The sequence below is a fragment of the Canis lupus genome, chromosome 22 (assembly GCF_048164855.1).
Source record: "Canis lupus baileyi chromosome 22, mCanLup2.hap1, whole genome shotgun sequence".
NCBI lineage: Eukaryota > Metazoa > Chordata > Mammalia > Carnivora > Canidae > Canis > Canis lupus.
Window position 1 is genome coordinate 44,010,613 of NC_132859.1, and position 11,822 is coordinate 44,022,434.

Sequence of the window (11,822 nt, forward strand, 5' to 3'; positions counted from 1 at the left end):
CAGAGGTATGATTTGTAGGGAGGAAAAGGTTGAGATACCATGTCTTTATATATCTCACCTTTTCTCAGCCAGGGGAGAACAGTTAGAGAATTCTCTCTTAAAGTCAGGCTAGCCAGAGAATTTTAAAAATCACCAAATGAGAGGGACACTTTCTAGGTACACCTATACCTAGAATCCTTTGCCTAGCTAGCTTCATTCCTAAAAAGTCATACAATAAGGTATTAGGTGCTACCATGGCGAGAGACCGTCTTGGTAAATATTTCCCCTTTTCCTTTGTTCTGATGTGCAGAAGTCTGATACTGCCAGTGTGTTCTCAGAATGTAGCACCATTGATCCACAGGATCCCTTTGGGCGGGTAACTGAAATGGTTCTCAAAAAAGAACCAGAGCGATGTTTTCCCAAAGGTAAGTGGAAGTATTTCTGCATTCAGTTTACAGAATATTTGGATGAGATTCTGTTATTCTTTGAAGCTCTGTGATTTGATAGATTCCTTCTTTCTACTTCTATTGGAGGCAGAAGTAAGGAGAGGGCATCCGTAGATTCTTAGGGCTATTATCAGACCCAGGCAAAGGAGATTTCAGGAAATTCTTGATTTTAGGTGGGTTCAACTAACATAGTCTAACAACCAGGGTAGAAACTCTAGAAAACTTTCCTGGAAATCCCACTGGGCCAATATGTTTGCCCCCAGTACATCCACTGTCAGGATATAGTTGAGGTGATAGACCAAAGGAACATGACCATAAGTCTAAGGTTGAATGGAGACCTGCCAGACCCTAAACACATCCCCCAAGATTTTTCTCTGGAAGAAGAACAATACTGTAGTTAGGAGCTTTGGCTCTGGAGCCAGACTGCCTAATTTCAATTCTGGCCTCTTCATTTACTAGCTGTATGACTTGTTCAATTTACTTAGCCTCTCTGTGCCTCATTTATAAAATGGCTATGATAGTATCTACTGTAAATGATTATTTTTGCTATTAAATGAGTGAATGTAGGGGATCCTTGGGTGGCGCAGCGGTTTGGCACCTGCCTTTGGCCCAGGGCGCGATCCTGGAGAACCGGGATCAAATCCCACGTCGGGCTCCCGGTGCATGGAGCCTGCTTCTCCCTCTGCCTATGTCTCTGCCTCTCTCTCTCTCTCTCTGTGTGTGTGTGTGTGTGTGACTATCATAAAAAAAATTAAAAAAAATAAATGAGTGAATGTAAATCACCTAGAAGAATATCTGGCACACAATAAGCAATCAATAAAGTGTATATAGTGGTTCCTTCCTATCTGCCTTTATTATCTCCTATATTCATTGTGGGAAATTTATTTGTGTCTGTTTCTCTTGTAAGGTCCTTAAAAATAAAGGCAGTGACTTAATCAATAACGTATCTCTAGTGTAAGAATGGAATCTTGCCCAGATTATGGGCTCAACAAATATAGGTAGATAGATGATAGATAGATAGATAGATAGATAGATAGATAGATAGATAGATAGATGATAGATAGATAGATAGATAGATTGATTGATAGATACTTAAATGAATGAAGGAATCTAAAATTAAAAATTTCTCCATAAGTTTGACATTAGACTTGTCTCAGAACAGACACTAAGAATGAGTTTCAAAATTATTCCAGATTGTTTAGCAGTCCCCAAACTGCCCATAGGGGTAGAGGTCAGGTTAGAGATAGATGACAGTTAGTTATCCTGACTTACATTTGGACTGTGCTTGAGGTGTGTACAGGATGTCAACAGTGAAGTTAGAGAAGAAAAGTTGGTTTCTAGAAGAAGGGAGGAATGGCATAAAAGAATAAAAGCCTTTTAGGAAGATTAACCTATTGATGTTCTGAACGATGGAGGAGGGCAGGGTCAGACTAAGGAGACCTCATAGTAGTTTAGGATGATGATGAGGAAAGGAATGGAATGTTATAATCACCATGAAATTAACATCCATGGAACTTGGAGGATGGGTGGAGGAGACAAAGTGAGAAGGGTGATGTGATTCATGCTGAAGGCTGGTGTGTGTTGAGGTCAAATGCTCAGCTATGTATAAACACCTTGATAATTGATCAGATTCTTCCATGTGTGGTTTGAGTAGTTCACAGAGCCTGTTCCCATCCTTACCTCTTCCCTTCAGTCCTTAGGACACTGCTTACTGTTGCAAAAGAAATTGCTGCACAACAAACAGCCATGAAGCCTCAGTGGCACACAATAATAAACATGCCTGTACATGTCTCCACTCATCTAGGCTGGTTATTTCTGCTTATTTTGGCTGGCTTTATTCATATGAATGGTAATGACTGGTAGTCCACCAGTCTGGCCTGGGCTTAACTGGGTCCCTGGGCATAACTGGGCCCCGTCTTCTGTACCACATGTCCATCCCCCTTCTCCTGAAACCAATGGGCTGGCCCAAATATTCCTTTCTTATGGAGATGGTGCCAGAGTGGAAACATGCAAGGCCTCTCAAGGCTAAAGCTCAGAACTGGTATGATTCCAACTGGTATGAATCACTGGTGTGATTCCAACTCTACTTGATTGGCCAAATCAAGTCACATGGTTGAGCCCAGATTCAAGGGGTGGGAATACAACTCTACCTCTTCAGTGGGAAGAATTGCAAAGCTAACGGACATGCACAGGGGAGGGGTAAAGAGTTAGGGTTATTAATGCAGCTCATTACAGACACTAAAGATAGTGCTACTGCCCATTCCTTGCAGGCCTGGGTCACTGCTTCCCATGCTGTTCCATGAACAAGAGAAAGTCCCCCTGGATCATTTGGTGGAACCTGCGGAAAACCTGCTACCAAATAGTGAAACACAGCTGGTTTGAGAGCTTTATTATCTTTGTGATTCTGCTGAGCAGTGGGGCACTGGTAAATTGTCACAGTCTTTGTGGGGACATTGTGGGCCAGGTGGCTGGGCTACATTCTGACATGGGGCTGTTAATGCGGGGAGACCAGGTGGAAGTGGGATCTCTGCTACTGGTCCCCCTTGAGGCAGGAGTTTGCACAACTTCTGGAGTCCTGCTCCAACTAGGAAGTCCCAACCCAAAGAAAATATACTTATAGGGAATCATGACTCAAATCAGTACTTTAAAGTGGCTCCTGGAGTCTAGCCCTTAATCCCATGCCTGTCTCTCATTCCTGAAGAATTTCTAGACATTTTCACTGTATCTTAAATGTTTCTTAATCTAGACAGCAATGTTCCTACCTCTCTTTTCTGGAAAACCATAATGCTGCTTTCCTAAAGGTAGAACATTAGAGGGAGAAGGCTACAGGGAGATTGGATTAGGATGTAATAAGTTGTCGGCATTTTCCATTTTCCATCAGTCATGGCCCCTTGAGAGAAGAGTCAAATAGAAACTGCTTTATGCACGTAGCAGATCCTTCCAGGTCAAGGTGTAGTGTGTTCCAGTGAGGTTTGGAAATAACTCCAAATCCATGCCTTCATAGTCTATAGTCCTAAACTCCTTCCTTCTCTCTCCTCACCTTTTGGTCCTTGCCCTCTCTTAGCCTCCCCTACTTGAGTTACAGCTTTAGCTATAGCTATAACTATAACTAGCTATTAGTAGCTCTTATCATCTACATGTTTCTCTCTCATTCTCTCCCTCCCTCCTCTTGTATCTTATATTTTCCCTTAAAATGGCCATAATATAGAACTAAACTATTTGTTGCATAAGTAAATGGCACTTAGGTTCCCCTTTTTGTTTTTTTTTTTTTTTTTTTAATTTTTTTTTTTTTTTTATTTATTTATGATAGTCACACAGAGATAGAGAGAGAGAGGCAGAGACATAGGCAGAGGGAGAAGCAGGCTCCATGCACCGGGAGCCCGATGTGGGATTCGATCCCGGGTCTCCAGGATCGCGCCCTGGGCCAAAGGCAGGCGCCAAACCGCTGCGCCACCCAGGGATCCCTAGGTTCCCCTTTTTGATTTAGAGTCACAGAACATTTCATAGTAAGTTGCTAACAATTAGAAGGTACAAGGAAATGTCTTGCTTCTTCACCATTACCTTCCTGGTTAGTGCTTTACACCTGTGTGATCTCTAGGTGAAAGGAGATGAGCACACACTGGGGCCCACCAGAGCCTATGATCAGCACACATCTCCATTTATATACTTAATGCACTGTAAATTATTTCTCAAGCAAAAAAAAAGAGTAAATTTCTCTAAACCATTGCAGAGAACTTAATTAATTTTTATTGCTAATCCTTGGTCTAGGAGTCCCTGTAGTCTTCTAGTACTTACATTTTCACTGGCTATTTACTCTTATTCAAGTAATAGGATTCTTTTACTTATTCCACAAATGATAATAGGTGTCTACCAAACCATGGGCTAGTCAGTGGGAAAGCATGGTGTTGTCAGATGGTCAGGGATACGTGGTACCATCCTCCTTGGTCTCATATGGCTTCTGATGAGGCAAGTGTAGGTTGAGCAGAGCAAGACTGAACACACAATGTAGAGGGTTCTACGAGAAGGACTCAGGTCCTGTTTCACTTAACTTATTTGTAGACAAATGGAGACAAGAAAGATCTAGTCCCTTGCCACTGTATGTGGTATATGGATCAGCAGTCTAAATGCTTGTTAGAAATGCAGTCTTGGACCTGCCCTAGACCCACAGAACTTAAGTGCTTTGGGACTCTAATTAGAGTTTGGGAAGCTCTGGTCCAGGCAACTGGGTAATAACAGGAGCTTTCTGGACGAGGAAATGGTCTCATTATAATGTGGGAGGCTCCAAAGTTCAGTTGCCAATATTAGCTTAGTCTTCAGGTGAGCAAACTCAGATCTGCTGAGACAGCTTGTTGCTCAGCCTCCAAGATAAGAGAGGAAATGAGCTTCCAATACAATTTAGATTTGTCTCTCTTCAAGGCACACAGACAAGTCCCTAACTTCCAGGAGTGTGGAGTCTAGTAGGAAAGACAGATGTGGTTCAAGCAATTGTAGACCAGGGCCATATGATACAGTCAAAGAAGCAGTAGATGACATAGGGGCCATGCAGAACAGGCACCTAATTGTCTTGGTGGAAGAAGGAAATTTCCAAAGAAAATATCAACCAAACTGAGGAGGTGGAGTGTTTTCTCCAATCAAGAGCCCACTTGGGAGTTGGATGTTAGACTGTTTTATTCTTTTGCATTTATTTTCCCTAGGGCCATGAGGCTATAGGATTACCTTAGTACCCAACAGCAGGACCAATTTCTTTCTTGCCTTCAGTGTTTGCCCAAATATCTTGACAGGTTCAGTACCAGGGACCCTTATATTCTTCTTTTTTCATTTTCAGTAACTCTGTAAAGGCCAAAGGACAGCTTCTACCCTAGTTATATAGACCCTAAAGAACCACATACACACTTAAGATGAGGGGAATGTTTGTATGTACAATGAAAAAGGGACTCTCCAGAAGATAGGATGTCTCACCTTCATGATCACATTCAACATATATTTAATATTCAAAGTAATCTACACTGGAAGCTCTAGCCCACAGCTTCCTCAACTTTTGCATGTCCTGGTACACCAAAAATGGGCACATACATCGGGAGCACTGTGGTAAGGCTGTTTGTTGTAGATCATTGGCCTCAGGGTTGGCAGAATCTAGAGTGTGGACTAAGGTGTTTAGCATTAAGGTGTGATGAGCAATGGAGAGCCACTGAATAGAGCCAATAAGGTAACTAGGAGGATAAAAGAGATGGAATGTGCCACTAGGTGGTTCTGGAAAAGTTGGCAAGATATTGTTGGCAAGAGTGGAAAGGATCAGGAAGACAAGAAAATTGTGTGATCTGTTAGTAGGAAGATATCTTCGTATTTTAGAGGTCAATGATGAGAGCCTGGGGAGCTATTGTGGCAATAGAAGTCTAGAAATAGAATATTCTTTCTTCCAGTTTTACTTACTCAAGGAATTGATTCCACTGGGAAATTTCATTCTTAATACCTTTTGAGCAAAACCTTATCACCAAAAGAGATGTTAGTCTATTCAAATAAGGAAGAAAAACTGAAAAGTAAGGCAGCAAGTAATTCTAAGCAAATGTTCAACCTGGCCTATGGCTATGCTTTATCATTTCAGGTATTTGAAGATATTTACCTTGAGGAACGACCTAATATCCGAGATTTACTTAATTGTACTGACCATATTTTCACATACATTTTTATCCTGGAGATGGGTCTAAAATGGGTGGCCTTTGGATTTGGGAAGTATTTCACCAGTGTCTGGTGCTGGCTCGATTTCATCATTGTGATTGTAAGTTTACCATCTCTGTGTTCCATGCAGGCAGGGGTTGAGGTAGGGGAGGGGAAAATATCATAAGGGAGCTGCTTTTCCTGTGTGCCTTGTTTGAGTACCTCTCCAAAATTTTTTTTCTTCACAGTACTTGTAAGTAGTTGTCATTTATCCATCAGTATCCCTGCTTGTTCTGCACCTCATTCCTCACACTGCACGTCATATTCTCACTACCCTAATGCTTTCCATATTGCATTCATCCACCACTTATATCTGATGTATACCTAGAATAACTTTGAGCATCCCACTCTTCTCCTTCCAACTTTCTATTTTCTCTTGAGATTTCTCAAAGCAGGTCAGCAGCCAATGGACTAGGCTGGTCTCCATCTTGATTGTCAAGCAACATAAGAGGAATATTCACATACATACTTTCATTTAATCCACACAACAGTGTTCTGAGTTAAGCAGAGTTACACGTCACATACCACATTACAAATAAGGAAACTTGGAGCTCAGATGGTCAGCAACTTGTTTCAAATAAAGCTGAGATTCACACCTTGGCCTGTGTGATGCTAAGGCTAATAAGAGTACATCACGTTTATTGAGTGCTCTCTCTGTGCCAGGAATTTTGCCATAGGCTTCATAAGCATTCTTTCTTTTAGTTATCACAACCACTCCATATGATAGGTACTATTATTTTTTCTCATATATACAGGGAGAAACTAAGTCACAGAGAGGTTAAGAAACATGTAAAGATTGACTAGCTAGAAGTGGTGGACATGAAACCCAAACTCAGTAAGCCTCACTGTGAAGCCCTGGATTTTAACATCTATATCCTTTGTACCAAGTGCTAATTAGTTAGACTTTGTCCCTGCTATTTAAAGAAGTAGACATGACAAATGCATAAGCATAAGCCATGTGGTCAATATACTGACTGGAGAACCATAATGTTGATGTTGTTGGTGGACACGAGGAGGCACGTGGTTCAGGCATTTTAGAAAGGTATCAGTGCCATGGGAGCTCCAACAGGAATAATAAAAAAGAATAAAAATATCCACATGTCTGTCAACTCTATCATTTTCCAGGGTGGAAATCACTTTGCACCTGTTATCTTATAGTATAGTGAAGAACCCATAACACAGTGGACAGATGATAGGTATCTCCATTCTAGGGACCTGTGGTCCACTGACCTAAACTCAGAAAACTGATTCTAAAGTTAACTTGTCTGCTATCTTTCTGTGTATCCTTAGGTAAAGTACTTCCTTCTTTTGACAAGTCCACCTTAATAAAAAATTAGAGTGTTGGCTACAAATTGCCCAAATTAGAAGAGAGACACATGGAAGACATAAATCTAACAATAGCCATTTAAAATATCAAAACAGTAGTTCAACACCATACTGTCAAAAAAGGGCACCAGGTCCAGATGGTTTTACAGGCAAGTTTTACAAAACCTTCAAGGAGTAGTGCTATATACTGAATGTTTGCATCCCCTAAAATTCATATGTTGAAACCTAACCCCCAAAGTGTTCATATTTTGAGGTGGTACCTTTGGGAGGTGATTAGGTTATGAAGGCAGAGCCCTCGCGAATGGGACTAGCACTGTTATAAAAGAGACCCCACAGAGCTTCCTCACCCCTTCTGCCATGTGAAGACATAAGGAGAAGAAAACTGGCTATGAGCCAGGATGTGATCTCTCATCAGACATTGATTCTGCTAGCACCTTGATCTTGGACTACACAGCCTCTAGACTGTGAGAAATGAATTTCTGTTGTTTATAGGCAACCCAGGCTATGATATTCTGTTATAGCAGCCTGAAATAATCAGTTAACCCCAACCTTATTCGAATTGTTACAAAAATTCTTAAAAAGGAAGCTTACAAGCTTTATTTGATGAGACAAGTATAATTTTGATAACAAAATGAATGGAATAAAAATGAGTAGAATAAGAAAAGAAATAATCTTATAATTATTTATCTTTATAAATCCCAGAGAAAGCACTTGATAAGTATGGTTCAGTATTACTGTTAGCATTAGTATCATATAGACCAAGGTGTAAATCCCAATTCCACCTGAAACAAGTTGCTAATCCTCTGAGCTTCAGCTTTCCTTTTCTATTACATGGTACGTGATCTATAATAATACTTAAATCAGAACATTATTGTGCAGATTAAATAAGAGAATATATGTGAATAATACTTTAAAACATTTAAAAAAATTTTAGAGAGAGTGTGAGTGGGGACAGGAGGTGGGGCAGAAGGAGAGGGAGAGAGAGAGAAAATCCTAAGTATACTCTACACTTAGTGCAGAACCCGTCATGGGTCTTGATCTCACAACCCTGAGATCATGACCTGAGCCAAAGTCAAGAGTCAGATGATCAACCAACTGAGTCACCCAGCACCCCATGAATAGTCCTTTTATGTTGCTTGTTAATCAACATTATATAAAATGATCTTTATTATTTTGAAGTAGAAAAATATAAACGCAGCCACAAAAAATATACCTAAATTCACCTATATCAAAATGTAAAACTTTTGGTGTTTTATTTCACAGAATTGTAATTACAAAGACAGGCTAGAGCCTGGAGACAGTATTTGCCATATGCATAACAGAAAATTATTTTCTATAGTACATAAAAACTCTCTACAGATCTATAAGAAAAAGACAACTCAGTGTAAGAATGGGAGAAGGATGTAAACAGGTAATTCACATAAGGAATGCTAAGTTACTAATAAATATATGAAGAAATATACACTAGCCTTATTACCAGTTAGCATAGAAGTGCATATTAAAATGAGAGACTTTGTGTTATTCATCAGAATGTCAAAAATTTTTAAGTTGAGTAATCTCCAATATTGAGAAAGATGTAAGAAAATGGAATTCCTTTTTTTTTTTTTTTTTTTTTAGAAAATGGAATTCCTAATCACTGCTAACAACTTAATAGGTACAGTTATTTTAGGGAAAATCTTGCATTATTAAGTAAAATTAAAAGTGAACCCAATTTGTTATCCAGAAATACCACTTCTAATTATACATTTTTGGAAAACTTTTGTGTATGTATGCAGGAAAAATGCATACATCTGTCCAGTTTGTCGGACAGCAAAGAAATGGAAATAACCCAGATATTCACCAAGGGGGAATGGATCCATAAAATATGAATATTTCTATGCTGTAATATTTTATAACAGTTAAAAGGAACTAGCCACAAGAATGTGTATATCAGAATGGTGAATGTCAAAAGAGTAGAGAGTAATAAATGCAAGTTAGAAAAAAAAAATAAAACCAGCAGAAAACTTCCCACCTTTAGAATACTGTATGTAGCGTGGGTAAGAATGTGGCTATTTTTATGTCTGCAAGCCTCATCAATGCTTCCCAGTTTGGTGGAACACAGATTGGGGATAAGGTTCCAGGTGAAAAGGTGTATAGTGTCCTTCTAGGGATGCTTCTTCCCCACCCAGGATAACAGTTATTTGGTAAAGCCAGAGGAACTGCTAAATTGCTCCATCCTTTTCCCTCTGGCTAGGAACAAGGTGGGAGTATTTGTGGAAAAGCTGCAGATCTAACTCTCCCAACAGACAATGTGATTACAAACAAGAGAACAAACAGAAAGCCTATTTTAGGAGACCTTTATAATTAAAAGCATTTTGAATTGATGGTGATTTTTTTTTTATTTTAAAATTTTGTTATCCTGCCATATTGACTCACTTAATCTCTCTCAATTTGGTAGTATTTTACTACTACAATGAATTGGTAGGGGAATGATGCTAGACAATAGTGGACTCTGATACCAGCATAGTCAGTCATATAATTCACTTCCTATCCTGCTGAGCTGCCCCTCTTCCAAGTTGAATCTCTGAAGGCTCTGCATGATCAGTACGAATGACTGGAATCTGCAAATAGTGGTCTTCAACTCAAACTCACTGTATTTGTTGAGTTTCAATTCAGAGTATTCCCCCAAAAAGGAGTCATATGAGGGAAGGGAAATATTAGCAAACAATTTATTATTTCGTTGTAACTTATTATATCATTAAAAACTCACAGAAAAGTTGCAAGAAATAGTGTAAAGAACCCCCTATACTCTTTCCACAGATTCACCAATTAATAACATTTCACCCCATCTGCTTTGTCATTTTCTCTCCGCTTTTCATTGGAGAAAACTGCTTAGGTTGCAGGCACTACATCCCTTTATCCCTAAACATTCTAGTGTGTATTTTCTAAGAAAAAAGATATTGTCTCACACAGTCACAGCACAATGGTCAAAGTTAGGAAATTTAACATGGCTGAATAGTAAAAATATCCATTTTCAGATTTTGTCAATTGTTTCAACAAGGTCCTTTATGATTAATTCTTTCTATCCATCCACCCTGGTCTTCCCTCACCCCCCCTTAATACAGGATTCAGTTCAGAACCCCAAGTGACATATCATTGTCATACCCTTTGGTTTCCTTTAACTTACAACAATTTCTCAGCTTTTCTTTGTCTTTCATTAAACAGATAATGTAAATGCATTGTCCTCACCTTTATGGGCTGTAGCTTTGGCAATCTCGGAGAAAAATAGCTTCTTCATTGGCCCTCCCACTTCCAGCAGGGGCTGGTTTCTTTCTGTTTCTGAATAATCCACTGAAGTCACCCTGTGTCTGCCTCTCAGAATGAGGGCTACCAGCCCCCGACTGGCTTCTCTGGAAACCAAGTCAGGTACACTATCTGTGGCTTCTCTTCCCACCAGGTCTCTGTGACCAGTCTCATTGACTTAAAGAGCTTGAAGTCCTTTCGGACCCTACGAGCACTGAGGCCCTTGCGAGCATTGTCCCAGTTCCAAGGAATGAAGGTACATTCTTCAGGCAGATGGGAGGAAGGTCAGCTGTCAGGGAGAGGTGGAAAAGCCAAGTGCTCTTCTTTGGCTGGGCTTCCTTTAAATTGCCAGTCTCTTCCTGGGCTCCTTCTCATCTAGTCCACTGCTTAGAATCTGAGAGATGGAGAAAAATTTAAGATATAGCATCCATTCTGTGGTAGCCAAGACGAGCTCTGGCTTCCCTTCCATACTAGGGCAGGTGTCCCATAAGTCTGTAACACTGTCATCAGAGGACACTTCTCAAGTGATCCTTAGTGACAATAGAAAGGATCCATTATGTATGTGAAGCTGAGAGCAGGGCTTGTCATAGGATGCATGGTTGGGGGGTTGGAGGTAGAAAGTAAAGACAGAGCTCTAAGAGGTCCAGTCTCACACATCAAGCCTATCCTGAGATCCAGAGCTTGGTGAATCCCATGCATCTGTTATATTTTTCTTCTGTTTTATTTTTTTAAGGTGGTAGTCAATGCTCTCATAGGTGCCATACCTGCCATTCTGAATGTTTTGCTTGTCTGCCTCATTTTCTGGCTGATATTTTGTATCCTGGGAGTAAACTTCTTTTCTGGAAAATTTGGAAGATGCATTAATAGAACAGATATAAACTCAGTTATAAATTACAGCACTATTGCGAATCAAAGTCAATGTGAAGGTGGAAATTTATCTTGGGTCAACCTTCCAGTCAACTTTGACAATGTGGGAATGGCTTACCTTGCCCTGCTGCAAGTGGTAAGTGCTGTTGGTATGTTTTTCACTCTGAGGAGAGAAACCTTTAAAGAAGCATAAATCATTTCTCAGTT

The 11,822-nt window shown here is 40.0% G+C and overlaps 1 protein-coding gene and 1 long non-coding RNA gene across 2 annotated transcripts in view; one reads left to right on the forward strand and one right to left on the reverse strand.

Moving 5' to 3' along the window:
- The window catches only part of SCN11A (sodium voltage-gated channel alpha subunit 11), a 91,719-nt gene that overhangs the window by 57,991 nt on the left and 21,906 nt on the right, over positions 1-11,822 (forward strand). Inside the window, exons 18-22 of the mRNA XM_072793305.1 lie at positions 290-404; positions 2,696-2,850; positions 6,028-6,201; positions 10,903-11,004; positions 11,482-11,751. Coding sequence (XP_072649406.1) covers positions 290-404; positions 2,696-2,850; positions 6,028-6,201; positions 10,903-11,004; positions 11,482-11,751 — 816 coding nt within the window. The remainder of the gene's footprint in view (positions 1-289; positions 405-2,695; positions 2,851-6,027; positions 6,202-10,902; positions 11,005-11,481; positions 11,752-11,822) is intronic.
- Positions 11,013-11,822, reverse strand: part of LOC140614240 (uncharacterized) — a 62,479-nt gene continuing 61,669 nt past the window's right edge. Inside the window, exons 3-5 of the long non-coding RNA XR_012015148.1 lie at positions 11,734-11,792; positions 11,513-11,587; positions 11,013-11,142 (exon numbers count right to left, since the gene is read on the reverse strand). This is a non-coding gene — a long non-coding RNA (uncharacterized lncRNA). The remainder of the gene's footprint in view (positions 11,143-11,512; positions 11,588-11,733; positions 11,793-11,822) is intronic.